This window comes from Megascapheus bottae, chromosome 33 (assembly GCF_031878675.1).
Source record: "Megascapheus bottae isolate mThoBot1 chromosome 33, mThoBot2.hap1, whole genome shotgun sequence".
Classification (NCBI taxonomy): Eukaryota; Metazoa; Chordata; class Mammalia; order Rodentia; family Geomyidae; genus Megascapheus; species Megascapheus bottae.
Window position 1 is genome coordinate 8,906,976 of NC_143541.1, and position 15,992 is coordinate 8,922,967.

Below are 15,992 nucleotides of genomic sequence, written 5' to 3' on the forward strand. Positions count from 1 at the left end.
CATAGTAAGTGTCCTGGAAAACCTTGGTCACTGTGGAGGAATGGAGCTCCTATGTGCAATTGGCCCTGTTTACAATTGGCTGAGGCCAGGTCACATAAAAGTATTACTTCAGCTTCTAATATCTACTCTTCCAAGAGACAGCCTAGGTACGAATTCTAGTTGGGTCCACAGAGTTTGAGGAGTTTTCTGATTGACTTCTGGGTCAGTGGTGCAATGGGTGTGAAGATGGCAGTGTCCAGAAAGGCCCAGCTGGCTCTGGGGCAGCAGCTTTGTGTTTTCTGATGTCACATCTTAGTCCAAGAGTAAGCAGTGCCACTTTGACAGGTGGCATTGTGATTTCACGAGGAGGTAGGAGGCAAGTACCCGCCTGTCATTGTTATGTGCTTAGGGTACAGTTGGGCCAGGCCACTTTTCTCTGGTCATTTTGGAGTTCTTTTGACTCCTTAATCTCTGGGTGCTCTGGAGCCCCTTTTTAGCTCACTGGATGCAAGACTCGTAGGTTTGACATTTCCGTGTGGACCTGGGTGAGTGCACACTCAGATCTTGTTCTCTCTGCTCAGAAAGTGGCTCTCCCTCAGCCTGACTGGAAGCTAGGGCTGTCTGTCAGCCTCTTTTCCCTGCAAGGAGCCTTAGTTGTCACATGTCATGTTAAGCATCTTCTCTGAACTCAACAATTTAGAGCTTCAGTGAAAAGCAGCAGGCCTTGGGCTGAATTACTGGCTAGTTTTTCTCCCTCATCCATCTGGTTTTTTTTTTTTTTTGTCTGCAGATTAGATATACCAGTAGCCTCTGCTTTGCCCACTTTGACTTATTTCAAGTGGCATGTTGTTACCTTGCACCTAGAGACAGCCCCTACCTCACTTACAGGCAGGGATTCTATTCTCCATTATTACTTTTTAAAAGGTGTTCAGCCAGAAAATTGCATATTATTTCCTCTGTAAAGGTTTTTCCTTGCTACTTTGTATAGCTACAGCTGTCATAACTACAGATGATAGTTTGTGTGCCTGTGCATGCATGCATGGTGCAGGAAGAGAGATAATCAGGCCGTCCTCTTGGGCAGCAGCCTTCCAGTGCAGCTTTTATTAACTGGATTTTAAAAAAAAAATGAGACCGTATCACTGTCCTACTCAGAGCTCTCTCATGGCTCGCAGAAATCAGTCCAAACCTCTCACCATAGCCTGCAAGGTCGCGTACCTTAGGGTCTTGGCTTGTTTTCATGCTACATACAGCTCATGCTATCTATTCACCCCCCTCCACCATTTGTTATTATGTTCCCTGCCCCTAAACTGTGATGCATTTGTTCCATTCAGGAGGAGTATTTGCATTTCTCTTTTCAGCCATGACTGAACTCTCTTGGGATCTTCGTGGCCTCTGCCTGTCCTTCGACCTTCAGCTTGAATGTCACTTCCTGAGAAGGAGCCTCCTCTGGAGGTCAGTTCGCCCTGGGCTCCCAGTTCGTTCTTGAAGCCCTTCTTCACATCTGTTGTCCTATTCACTTCTTCACTGGTGTTCATCTTTCTGTCCCCTCTTCATGCATAGTCCAGGAAGAGTCCTGGGCCGACAAGAAAGTCATCCATCTTTAACTAAACACAGGAGTGCGGTGGCAGCAAAGCTGTTGCAGGCTGTAGCAGGGATGATGGAGAGGTGTTGAGAGGCCAGAGGGTGTCCCAGGGAGTTACGCAGAGATATTGACCAAGCTGGAGGTGCCTCTGTAGACCGGATCTTAGCTGCTCGGACTCAGCTACGCCTGCTCTGCTCTCACCATGGCACAGGCTGGGAAAGCAGCACACTCGGGGTGCGGGGTGATAAATGCTGTGCTATTGCCAGCAGCAGGCAAAAGAGGAGCCTGCCCTGCTTCTCCTTGGAAGAACCAGCCAGCATGGTGGGCTACTTACTGTGCATCAGGTCCCCATTGCTGCTCAGTGCAAACCTGAGGTTATCTTACCAGCCTCTTAAAGCACTTGAGTACCAGACTGCTTCTGGGTTTCGTTTCCAACCTTGCCATTTTTGTGCTGTGAAACTTGATTAGACACTGGAGGTGGTACAGTGGTTTCTTAGGACGGTCTTGCTTGGCCAGCTATGCCCACTGGGTCGTACTCCTCTAGTCAATGAAGGCCATTTCTTTAGCATTTTAGCTATATCATTTTTCTGCTTGTAGGGCTCTGGTGATCTAACTACTCCCTTTGTTGCCTTTAAAATTGGTTTAATAATAGTTATTCACCTGACTGTCTATTGTGTGAATTAAAGGAGCATATAGTAATAGTTTATTAACTATTAATAAGGAGTCATGGCTCCTGATTGGTTTTGTGAGAATCAGCATTAAACGTCTTACCCTTATCAATATCAAGGTGTTACTAAGAGAAAGGAAGGCACAAAGATGCTGCTGTAAGAAGGCCAGATATAAATTTTCTGTTGTCTTGGGCCCTAGGAGGAGGGCAGGCTCCATTTGCCCAGGAGGCCGCCACCCACTGAATGATCCCTCCTACCTGACGCCTCATGCTCTACCCAGTGTGGCCTCAGTGTAGATGGGCCAGACACAGTCTCAGCACAGCATCCTATACGTGGTGATTTGGAAGGAAAGGAAGACATGGTCTCCAAATGAGAGCTATTTTCATGCCACTCTCCCTTGTGATAAAAGGCAAAGGAGGCTACAGAAAGAGCATGAAATAGCAGATGGTCTTGCAGTAGAATGTGTTTTTGAAGTTCTTGGCAAGGTATCGGTCACTCTCCAGCTATGTGTTCCCTTTTTTTCTGCACACTTCTGAGCCCCCTCCTTCCTGGCACAGGTAGGTAGGTTAGCAGGCCAAGAGCATGATCATAGAGAAATACAAGGACTTTAAGGAGATGGGACTTTGTCCTGTGGTCATGGGATGATAGGCTTGGCTTTGGGAGCTGCTGCGAGCTGATGAAAAGCTACAGTCTCTGCTGGGTTGGCTTTCTTACTGGTCTGCTTGCTGATGGTGAATCTTTTTCTTAGTATTTTGATGACTTTGTTTCCAAATACTTTGTTTCCTTGGCAGTCCTCTGTATTTTAACATCTTTATTGATACCTAATTTATACACTGAACTCACCCATATAAAGTATGATTCCTTGATAATTAGTATATTCACTAAAATGTCAACTTTTCATTACCCTCAAAAGAAATCCTTTGCTAATAGTAGTTATTCTACCCCCTCACCAGTCCCTGGCAGCTATTTACCTGCTTTCTGTTACCATGTGCCTGCCTAGTCTGAACATTCATGTGAACAGAATCATCTACTATGTGGCCTTTTACGTCTGGCTGGTTTCTTAGCATATTGCTTTCAAAGTTCATTTTGTTGAAACATGTATTAGAGGTCCATTGCTATTTTTGACTGAGTTCTAGTCCACTGTAAAGATAAGATACATTTCCAAATCCATTTATTAGTTGTTAGGGCTCTAGAGGTACACATACGGAAGAAGGCAAACTGCTACTCATAGACTTTCCTTTTTTGTATGAAAAAATATTCTGAAATTAGCAGTAATTATACAGCCTTGTGAGTAAAGATCACTGTCTTGTAGATTTTAAAAGAATGAATTATATATCAATTTAAAACATTAAAACATTCAAAATATGTTTTAAAAGGAAGTTCATGGCAGTTGCCCCGGTTCAGGAGAGGAAGAAATAGACATGGTTATGGAAACTGCACCCTGGCCCAGAGCACCTCCTGTCAGTGCCAGGAGCAGAGACTGCTGCAGGTCATCTCAAAGTTATATTTGCCTTTGATTTGCTTTTTTACATTAAAAAGCTATTATCCATTATCGTTGTGGATAGGTTCATTTTCTTTTTTGATTGATATTTAATAATAACACTTTTGTTACCCTAAAAATAATTGTTGGCTAACATGTACTTCGAAAAAACTAAATTGTATCAAATGATTCATGTAGTACTTTGTATACACATTCTAAATTAACTTCACTACAACCTAATGAAATATAGGTGCTATTAATCTCATTGTGTAGATGAAGTAGGAATTGTGGCTTAGAGAGTTTGCTGAAGGAGGAAGTGACAGAGCTAGGTGTCTTGACTGTAAAGCCAGGTTTCTTAAGTTCTGTCAAGTTTTAGAATTAGAGGGTGTTATGGCCAGTGTGAAACAAGGATTGTGAGAAATATAATTTGCATGTATGGTGGATCTCACAGGATCTTGGAGACGTAACTGTCAGGTTTCTGTACCTTGCACGTAGAATAACCCTTCTGCGAGTTTGCTAGACCTATGCAATCTTAAGCTTCTCCCAAATGGGCTAATTCAGAATCTGCCCTTTAACAAAATCCCACGTAATTCAAGCACACGATCAACATTTGAGGAGCACTGTGACAATGCAAGTGCTTAGTTGTATGCAACTTGAGGACAATGTAATCAGACATTCAGTGCAAGGCAGGGTAACTGGGTAGAGATGTGGTGCAGTGGTCTTCACAGCCTTGTGTGACCTGCAACAGGTCATTTAATCTGAGTCATAGGTTCTTAATATATACAAGAAAAGAAGAATTTGTTAAAAAAATAAATGACTTAAAGCCATTAATTTGCCCCTTCAATTCTTATTTTTAAATATGGAAATTTCATTCTTTCAGTATAAAACTTCAAAAGGTGAAACTTTTATTTGTTGTACATATTTATGGAGAACAGTGTGACAATTTGAAACATGTGTACAGTTTGTAGTCATTGACATTTCTATTTTCTATATCTCAGTTATTAGGGAAACACATTACTAAACTGACTGGCGGGTTTTTTTTGTTACATTGGAAAAGCTATTTGTGTGTCATATGTATGTATGAGACCTGAAAGAATGATTAATTTTTACTAATGCTTAACTCTAAAATGTAAATACTCATTTTGGGGAATAGAGACCCTAAAAGTAACATGCCCCTAATATCCATCTTGTTAATTTTAGTAATCACTAAGTCTTGATGATTATTAATATTCCCTCTCCTGCATTGGAGGGGAAGCATTCAGTAAGGGTGATTTTGTATATGTTATTTTTATTTCGAACATGTCTTATCCATGTAAGGAAATTTCTTCTAGTTTGTCACATTCATTTCTTGTTTGTATAAAATTGATCATATGATTTTTTTATCCGTTTATGTGTTAAAGAATATTGATTGATTCATTTATGATAAAGCAACCTTTGGCTTCTGATAAGGGGCTCCTGTCTATATTTGTATTTCTTCCTTAAATATTTGCTATAATTAATAAAACCATCTGGGCCGAGAAATTCTTTAGAGTAGGCTTTGGTTTTATTTTGTAACTCAGTAAACATTATGTACTTAAAATGACCAGGCATACAGTTTTTGGCTTAGATCAGTTAAGTAGGAATAGAGGTATATTTTTGTTACTGCGTTAGTGGTGTATTGGTGAATTGATTAGTTGAACTTCTAATTTTTTACACATCTGGAACTTTTCATACATTGTCCTCCAGATTCAGATGTATATTCAGACATGTGTTATACCACTGATGGTTAAACAGCCCCCGTCACTGCAGTAGGTTCATTTTTTAGGCTTTCATTTCAGAAATCGTACTTAGAGCATACAGTGTTGTATGCCTTTCGGCTTCTTGCGGCCCAGGTCTATGTCTTGGGGTCTCCAGTGCACCTAAGAGGAATGTGTATTCTGCAGCTGTTCGATGCAGTGTCCTATAAATGTCACGTGGGTCATATTGGATGATAATGTTCTTCAGCTCTTCTATATCCTTATTGACTTTTTGTCTACTTGCTCCATTAATATTTTGAGAGTAGAATATTAAAGCTGTCAATTAGGATTGTGGATTTGTTTCTATTTCTCATTTGTCTGTCGAATTTGCTTTATGTTCTTACGAAGCTTATTAACTGTACACACATGTAGAACTTTTCCTTCCTTCCTTCCTTCCTTCCTTCCTTCCTTCCTTCCTTCCTTCCTTCCTTCCTTCCTTCTTTCCTCCCTTCCTTCCCTCCCTCCCTCCCTCCCTCCCTCCCTCCCTCCCTCCCTCCCTCCCTCCCTCCCTCCCTTCCTTCCTTCCTTCCTTCCTTCCTTCCTTCCTTCCTTCCTTCCTTCCTTCCTTCCTTCATGGGGCTTGGATTCTGGGCCTGGGCATTGTTCCTGAGCTCTTCAGCTCAAGGCTACCACCCTATCCCTTGAGCCACAGTACTGGTTCAAGCGCTGGCTTTTTGAACCTCAGTCCTCAGATCTCAGCCTCATAAGTAGCTAGGATTATAGGTGTGAGCCACCATGCCTGGCTAGAATTACTATGTCTTCTTGAATAATTTTCTCTTTAATACAATGAATTCCCCTCTTCATATCTGGTAATATTTTTATTTGAATTCTCCTTTTTCTGATGTTAATACAACTTACAACTGTACCAGTTTCTTGAGGGGGGGCAGCCCTGGGTTTGAACTCAGGGCCTGAGCACTGTCCTTGGGATTTCTCAAGGCTAGAGCTCCACCACTTGATCCATAGAACCACTTCCAGCCTTTACTGTATATGTGATACTGAGGAATTGAACCTGGGGCATCATGCATGCTAGGCAAATATGCTACCAGTAGGCCACGCTGTCAGCGCTGTAACAGCTTTCTTATGCTTAGACTTTACTGAGCGTGATATATTCCTCCTTTCATTCTTTTTGTTGTTGTTGGTGTTTTCAGTCCTTTCCACTTTGTCTCAAGTGCTCATAGTTAAGGTGTCGCATTTCATTGGGATGCGCTGCAGGTAGAATATGTGTCCTGCCTCAAGATAACCTGTTTCCTAATTCCTAAAACCTGTGAATATGTCTCCTTACAAGGCAAAGGAAACTCACAGGTCCTCTGAAATGACAGATATGTGTTGAGGGGTTTATTATCCTTTATTTCCCAGTATAAGGACAAGGAGTCAGGAGAGCCAAGAAAGGGGAGAGAGGGGGTTGGCAGAGGGCAAGGCGATGTGCTGGGTCTTGAACTCCAAGGCAAATCGAGTCTTCTCTAGAGCCTCCAGAAAGATAGAGCCCTGCCATTCCATGGTTTTAGCCAAACAATTCCAAACTTCTGACCTTTAGAACTGTAGGAGGATATATTCACTAAGCCAGTTTTATTATTATTATTATTATTATTATTTGTAAAAGCTGAAGGAAACTAGTCAAGTGGTTAAATTGTTATCATTGGATTTAAACCTGCCATCCTGGTGTTTGATTTCTTTGTCCCATTAGTTCTCCGTCCTTCTCTGCCCTTTTCTCACAGGTTTGTTTTAGGAAAAAGAGTGGGGCTGAATCAGTGAATTAATCTCATTTCCTCTATTGGCTTTTTATTTGTGTCTTTTTTTCCCCCCTGCCATTTCTGGGCTTGAGCTCAGGGCCTGAGGACTTTCTCAAGTCTAGAATTTGACCACTTGAGCCTCAGCACCACTTCCGGCTTTTTTCTATGTATGTAGTACCGAGGAATCGAACCTGGGTCTTTGTGCATGCTAGGCAAGCACTCTACCACTAGGCCAAACTCCCCACCCTATTTGTGTCTTCTTAAATTACTTTTTTAGGTTGTTGTAGAAATTACAGTTTTTTAAACTTTTTAAAAACGCTGTGTTAAAAATATATTACATTACTTCTGTGTTAAAAATATATTGCATTACTTCAAGAATTATTTAAGAATTACATAAAGACATCCTTTTTGGACTTTTATGAATTTCACACATCTATAATCTGTTATCTTTAATAAATTTTGAGAACTAATTTCTTTTTACTAAATTCCAATGAAATTCATCCTTTGGGCATTTGATGTTAATGTATAGATCCTGGGTGCCTTGTTCCATTTTACTTCTTTATTCTTAAAATACTTTTGTTTTATTTTTTTTGCCAGTCCTGGGGCTTGAACTCAGGGCCTGAGCACTGTCCTTGGACATTCTCAAGGCTAGAGCTCTACCACTTGAGCCACAGCACCACTTCCAGCTTTTTCTATGTATGTGGTACCTAGGAATCGAACCCAGGGCTTCATGCATGATAAGCAAGCACTCTATAACTAGGCTACATTCCTGCCCTTAAAATAGTTTTATTGCTATTATATAAGTGCTTACAGTTACATAAGTCAGGTAAAGAGTACTTTTTTGGGGAGGGGTAGGAGGGAGAATGTCACCTGTTTTCTTGCTGTCTGTCAGTTTTCTCTCCCATTCAGACCCACAAGTTGTAGAGTTCATTTTCAACATAGTGTCAGGTGAATACCTTTGCTATATTTGTTTACCCTTTGTCCCTCCTTTTCTGTCTCCCCTTACATTCCCAAAGACATATAAACAAACAGAACAAAAAGGAAACAAAACAAAAACAGCACGAAAAGAAAAAAGAAACCTCTTATTTTCATTTCCTGGATATTTTTATGCTTTTGTTATATTTTGGTTTGGATAATGATTTGTTACCAAGCGCATTCTTTTCCTCTGCTGTCTCAGTACAGTATGATAATAGCACAAGATTTCATTTCTAGCATGTTAGTGCAAATGATAGAATAAGAGCCTCTGAAAATTCCCTTTCAGAGATGAAAATACTGACAAAAATAGTCAGAATCTACTTTTTCAGAACTCAAAATTAACCCAGGGCTTATGGAAATCCAGGAGCATTTGTTCAAGAAAAATTGGAGATTTAGAACAGCAAAGATTTGGGCCATCTTAATTTATCCTAGTCCATCCTTTCTTCCCCTGCAAGGCTCCACAGAGATCTCCAAAACCAACAGGCCATAGGCGGCATGTCAGCCCATAGCCTGACAGCCACCTGAAGGGGTAAGAGGGGTTGGAGTTCTTTCAGAGCTCCATTTCCAGAGAATTGCCAATTTTTTTTCTGTCTGCTAATTCCCTGGAAAACCCCACTTGCAAGGAAGTATTTATTTGACCTAATTGCCAACCACTTTTTCTCTGGAGGTACTTGTCAAAACAGCTAGAAGCAATTGTTGAACATTATGGCTGCTTGAGGAGGTTTAGAAAAACAATAGAGTGACCAGGAAGCGTAGAAGAAAAAGCTAGGAGATGAATTCTCCATAGGTTTTGAAATTCTCCTGCATATTTCTGGCAGTCTAGGCAAGTACACATGTAGGGACTGTACACATGACCTCAGAGACGCACACCTAGACACATCACAATCACGATGTCAGAAGGCAAGTCAAAGAAAATGTATTGAAGATGGTGAGAGAGAAGAGCTTGTACAGAGGAGGAATTCCAGTAAGCTTCACAGCTGATTTCTCCTCATATGAAAGTAGAGTTTCTGCCACTGTGGATTCTCCCTATTCTCACATGCATGTACACCTTTCTCTACTACATCCAGGACGAATAGGTTAGTCATTATTCTGTGTGGTTCCTGTGTGCTCATCTAACATTTGGGCCATTTGATCATTCTGTGGACATTATTGTTTTCTTCCTGCCCACCCTTTCTTTCCCCATGTCTATATTAACATATTTTATTGAATGTTCAAACTTTTGTGTAAATGGAATGAAACACTACATACGGGAAAAATATTTATATCCAGTGAAGATTGTTGTTCTGAAAGACTGTTACTGGGTTGGGCGTTCTTTTATCCGCAACGGTCATCTTCTCCCTTTAAGTAGGGGATTAATCAGTTTATGGTTTGTGTTATTTACTGTCAAGTGACAAAATATAAGTACCTTACATGGATGAACGTTCCTTTGCAGGGTGTCTGTTGTGCTTGAGGCCTGGATTAGTAGGTGGTGTTGGTGCCTTTTGGCTCCTGCCAGTGCTGTTGTTGGAGTGTCTTCTGCTTCTGTTGTTGGAGTGTCTTCTGCTTCTGCTGTTGGAGTGTCTTCTGCTTCTGCTGTTGGAGTGTCTTCTGGTTCTGCTGTTGGAGTGTCTTCTGGTTCTGCTGTTGGAGTGTCTTCTGGTTCTGCTGTTGGAGTGTCTTCTGCTTCTGCTGTTGGAGTGTCTTCTGGTTCTGCTGTTGGAGTGTCTTCTGGTTCTGCTGTTGGAGTGTCTTCTGGTTCTGCTGTTGGAGTGTCTTCTGCTTCTGCTGTTGGAGTGTGTTCTGCTTCTGTTGTTGGAGTGTCTTCTGGTTCTGCTGTTGGAGTGTCTTCTGGTTCTGCTGTTGGAGTGTCTTCTGGTTCTGCTGTTGGAGTGTCTTCTGGTTCTGCTGTTGGAGTGTCTTCTGCTTCTGTTGCCCCTCATGCCCACTGGGCAGGGTCCTCAGCCCATGGAGACCATCCGGGCACCAGCTTGTCATGGCTGATGATCTGAGGGCCTCTGCTCCTCACTGGCTATTGGCAGTGCAACCCTCAGTTCATTATCACATAGGGCAGCTCATTAAAACAGAAACTTGTGTCACTAGTGTGAGTAGTTCATGAGAAGGGAGGAGGGTGTGAGGGAGGCAGACGTCACTGTCTGGTGCAGTCACATCTCAGAAGTGACATTATGTCCCCTTGGCCGCCTGGAGGGTGGTGGTGTCACCAGGGGTGATGTTCACTGGAGGCCTGAGTGCCAGAAGCCAAGGGTAGCTGGTGGCATTTTAGAGGCCTCCCGCCACATGGCTCTTGGGATAACAGACTCACTTATTTCTACGGTTTTATTTGGCATTTTCTGCTTACTGCCCCCCATTTTCATTCTCCTCACCCCCACATCTTGCTCCCTACCTCCCTTCCTTTGTCTTTACTCTCACTCATGCCCACTCTGCTCTCCCCTACCCTGGCTGCTGTTCTGACAGACTCTCTGACTCCTGCTTTGGCTCCTGCCTTCCATGGCCTTCCTTGGCAATATCCATTCCACAGGCAGGGGCCAATCAGTCGTTGCCTAGTTCCAGCCTCCTCGTACATGCTCTTCATCTTTGTCTTTCTTTGGCTCCTATCTCTGTACTATACTCAGGTACCATTTCTCCCTCCCAGCCCTCAGCTTAGGGTTTGTCTTGATGTTTTATTTTGAACATTTTAAAATTCTAACATTTATGTTTCGAGATTTGTTCATTTCAAGTTTGTAATTTCTTTTTTATAAATCACAAGTTATTCAAAGGAATAAAACTTTTTGAGCATTTAAAATGTATATTTAAAATTCTTTATAAATGAGAAATTTTAGTACTGGCTAGATATTTGATGACATGAAATAATTATTGTTATTTTTAAAATATGCAATCATATTCTGGTTCTCCTTGGAAGTAAAAATCCATTATCTTTTAGATCAATATATTGAAGTATGCATAGTGAAATAATTTGCTGTAAAATACTTGTGGATAAAGAGGATAGAGAGTATAGTTGAAAGATCTCCTTAGTTTCAAGTTGTTGAAGCTTGTTTGGCTATGCCTATTTATTCTGTTTTGAATTTTTATATAATAAAAAGGGTTTTTAATATGGTCTCATAAAATTAATTTCACCTGGAGTGATTTTATAGTCTCTCCAAATATTAGATAAATATATAATTGTATAATATCATATAACAAATATTATACATTATATAATATATATTATAATATAGTAATATATGTATTAGTCTCTTTATATATTAGCCCTTCTCTGTGGCTTGCAGGCTTATTTTGATGAGGCAGTTGGATGCGTTTTGTTGTTTTGTGTTCTCTCCGTTTCCGCCTGGCGTTTTCCTAGTTGTCTGTGTGGTATCAGAGGGCAGGCCCTGCCTGGCTGCTCTTTCTGAAGGTCTCCACAGTGCTGTTGGTGACACTGCAGAGGTAAGAGCTAAGTCTGTGGGCTCTGGGCTAGCTCGGCCACCTCGCAGCAGCCTAGGTTTACGCTGACACAGCCCTGGAGGAGATCCTTCTCCTTCAGGAGGTCTCGACTCCAGGTGGCCATTCCCCCTGTCTCTGTGGAGCTTGGTTTATCCCCATACCACAGGATGGAGAGGCCTTGGCTGTCCCTGAAGCCCAGCAGGCACATAGCTTCTGCCCGCCCACTGCTTTGTGTTTGTGTTCTGGGTTGGACGCTTTGATCTTGTCTTTGAACCTGGGCATATCTTTTTGGAGGTCTGCTCTTATCTGCTGTTGCTCTGTGCTTGGAGGTGCATCAAAGTGGGAACACACAGTGCTGCCTTGACTAGAGGAGGGCCCGACTAACCCACCAAGGGTTCCCAAGACTCCTGGTCAGCTGTCCTGCCTCTGAGCAAGCCTTACAACCACGACCGTTTGCCTTTGAGTCAGATACAACATACATAATACGGAATTGCTTTCTCTTAAGACTTTCTTGGAAATCTCCTCAAACAAAATAGCAACCTACTACCCCAGACTTGTTCTGTCTTACCGTCTCTTCAGCATGATTCAGTTTCTGAAATTTATCTGCACACACATTTACCTCGACCACTGGGATCTAAGCTCCATGAGAGCAGAAAGTGGCTCTCTGGTTTCCCTGATATCTGCAGCTCCTTTGCATTGATGTCTGTCACATAGCAGACACTCAGTAACGTGCTGGGAAATCACTGAATCTGTCATTGAAGCCTGCCTGTGCTCCTTAGTTCTAATGTCATGTGGAGAGCTACTTTGTGTGGCCTCTTAGGAGTGCTAGGAAGCAGGTGTTGGACTGTCAAGCAGCTGTGTCAAGTGACCATTTTTGTCTGCTGTGTTTCTTGACTTCTAAATCTTTGGGTATCTGTTCTGACCAGGTGCTAACATCCAGATATTTGGATCACATTCTCTTTGCCCTGACCTTTTTCACATGTTACCTCTTGGCTGTCATCAGTCTTGAAGATTTCATTAGTGGCCTTAGAGGAGACAAGAGCTGACAAGGCAGCACATGGTAGTAGCAGAGGCAGTGTGGGCAGGCACCTTGCTGGTTCACAGGGTGTTGGAGACATGGCATGGAGCTGTTCTAATCAATGGGAAGACAGACGCAGTCCTTTCTAAAAAGCTCATCAGGTCTTTCCATGACCCTGCCAAGCTATACTACATATTGATATAAATAGAAAAATGCCCTCAGTGTGCCCTACATATTCTTAATCATCTTTTTTTCTCCTTTTTTTTGCCACTCCTGGGCTTGAGCTCAGGGCCTGAGCACTGTCCTTGGACTTTCTCAAGGCTAGAGCTCTACCACTTAAGCCTCAGCCCTTTCTCCTTTTTTCTTCCTTTTATTTCCTCTTCCTTGTTCTCTTCTGGTGGTACTGGGGTAGTGGTCCTTATGCTTGGTTGGCAAGCTCTTTATTACTTAAGCCACTACTCTAGCCTTTTTTTTTTTTTTTTGCTTTATTTTATTTTTGCTTTGGTCCAAATTTGTTCTTGAACCAAGAGCTTCCTACCATGTGTAGCTGGGATTATAAACACCCCCACCCCACCCCGCCCTGGGATCTTGCTATAACCTTTGCTCAGGCTGCAAAAAACTGTGATCCTCCTGATGTCTGCCTCCAGAGCAGCTAAGATTAAATGCATGTTCTTTCTTGTGTGTGTGTGTGTGTGTGTGTGTGTATGAGAATCTCTTTCTCTCTCTTGTCTGAAGAAGTGCTGATGGTGGGGCAACTTTACCCAGAATTTTAGTTCTGCGTCCATTCTCCGCCCTTCTCCAGTCCTGGGGCTTGAATTCAGGGCCTGAGCACTGTCCTTGGGCTTTCCTCAAGACTAACACTCCATCACTTGAGCCACAATACCACTTTTGGCATTTTTCTGTGTACATGGTAGTGAGGAATGGAAGCCAGGGCTTCATGAGTGCTAGGCAAGCACTCTACCCCTAAGCCATGCTCCTGGCCCTGCATCCCATTCTTATCATAATATCTTGTTGGCACAGACTTGGAAGCTACTGGCTTGAGTGTTGTGGCAGCTTCTGCCCCAAGATGGATCACAGATGTCATTTAGATTGGGTAGATGGTAGTTGTAGTTGAAAAGCCTCAGGATGATCTTGCTTTCAGATTTTATCTATTTGTCTGGGATTACTGACCAGAAAATGGCAGGTTCAGGACTCTGTGAGATACTCCTTCCTGCCTATAATAGTATCAAACGACCTCTATTGTACCAGATGTTATTCCAAAATCAATTCTGGGCTGTTGAGAGCCCAGTATAGACTAGCTATGCTTGTGTTTCTGGGACATATTCTTGATGTCCACTTTCAGAGATCTCTGAGATCTTTTGAAGCTCTCAGTCTTAGCATTTGTGCTTTGCTTTGCAGAGTTGTTGACATTCCAAAGGCCTTCCAGAGGCCTTCTTGGCATTTCCAGGTATTCTGTAGCATCTGGGGAGACAAGAGTTCTCCTTTCCTTCTACTTGTCAGGTAAGGGGAAATACACCACACAAGGAGGGCAGCTGGAACAAGGCACTCTAGGCTCCTTGAGTTAAAGCCAGTGTTACAGCTCCATTCTCAGGGATGTGGCCTGACACCTAGCCCCACGGGCGTTTCACCTGGCACTGTACATTAATTAATAGGTGCTGGGTTTTTTTGGTCAGGTCCTGTTGCTGATGGTTCCAACAGGTTCCAGGCTACTATCCCTTCCAAGGAGATGAATTTTCAGCAACTGCCATTTTTATCCTCCCTTGCATTTTTGTGAGATTCTTACCCATGTGTTGATACCATCATATGTTTGGGAAAGAAAAACTCAGGGTTTAGTGACTGACCAGTTTGTGCTTTGGGAGTGCTAAGAATTAAGTGCCACTACTCTACTCAGGCAGACTCAAACCCAGCATGGGACATGACCATTGCTGCAGGCCCGAAGGGAGGAGGACCTAGATTCTGGTTCTGGAAAGCCCTGAGAGGGTTTAGGAGCATGGCTATCCCAGCAAGGGATTGGGTGATCTTCGTGAAGGCCTTGCACTACCCTACATTTCTTTTAGGATTCTTCTTGAGCCATGAAGCAGTCCTATGGTGCTGGGGAGCAGAGACAGTGCCTTTCCAGTTTCACATACTGTATCAGAGGCAGCTGAACCCCTGTGGCATGGAGACCACTGTTCAAAGTCATCCAGCCAGTTAATAGGGGAGCTGGGTTAGAGCCCAGGTCTTCCACTCCAGGATGCTTTCCCTGATTGGCTGAGGCTGCTCCTAACTACCTAGAGGGAGATGGAGACCTTCCACTTGTATGCTCCAAAGGTGGGTAGGTGCCTGGTCTCTGCCAGTACAGCACAGGTGCAGGCAGAAGTGTCAGGACTCACAGCCTGGTGCCCAGCTCGGCCCTTCCATGCCATGTGACTCATCTCAATGAAGGCTCAGCCTCCAGCTCCTCTAAAGCAACAGAGAGCTGTGGATCCGTCTGTAACCTCTCTGTTTTGTCTGTCTCCTCCTCTCTAGTGGGGGATTGTAATAATCCTACCTGCCTTCTGGAGGCGTTGGAAGGAGCATGGCAGACACTCTGTGGGAGGCACATGGAACAGTAGTTGGCGGATAGTAAGCATTCAATAAGCGTTAGTAGTTATCATCTGCAAAATGGTTATAATAATTACCCACCTTGAAGGGTTGTTGTGAAAATTAAACATAATATATGTGAACAATCTGCTATATCGTGGGGGTTTGGGTTCATTATTGCTGCTCTACTCATTCTGAGTGTTGTTGTGAGCAGAAATGTCAGTCGCCTTCTCCCTGCAGCCCCCGTTGTGGCTGGCGGCTAACACAGGCTTTGTTCTCTTCTAACTAGACCAGGGAGCTGGAGAGCAGAGAGGCAGAGCTACAACGCCGAGACACCTTCTACAAAGAGCAGCTGGGGCGCATCGAGAAGAAGGTAGGCTGATGGTTGGCTTCTCTTAAGAGGCCAGGTATCACAGGTACCTGATCAGAATACACCAACATCATGGGGAAAAGAGAGCCAAGGCCCTAAGCCCACTGGTCCCAAACGCCTGTCACCCGGTGGGCACACCTTCCCGCACTCCGCAGCCAGTACCACAATTCCAGCCTTTCAATAAGTTACAGTCACAACATAATTGGTTTTTAATTGGCCTGGTTTTTGTTGAATGCGCAGAGTGGCTGGCTCAGTTATAGTTCAATTTTAGAAAAAAAAAATCACTTTCACCACAGGGCGGTGCTGAGACCCAATATACCTTTTTTACTTTAGTTAAGCTGCATTGGATAAAAATAATAATAACGTGACGTCTTGCTATACAAAGACATTAATGTTGTATTATTGATTTTCTCCTGGGAGCTGGGAAGATCAAAGT

General features: G+C 43.0%; 1 protein-coding gene across 1 annotated transcript in view; it reads left to right on the forward strand.

Moving 5' to 3' along the window:
- Window positions 1-15,992, forward strand: part of Chchd6 (coiled-coil-helix-coiled-coil-helix domain containing 6) — a 185,405-nt gene that overhangs the window by 87,873 nt on the left and 81,540 nt on the right. Inside the window, exon 5 of the mRNA XM_090323826.1 lies at window positions 15,476-15,559. Within this exon, the coding sequence (XP_090179952.1) occupies window positions 15,476-15,559 (84 nt within the window). The remainder of the gene's footprint in view (window positions 1-15,475; window positions 15,560-15,992) is intronic.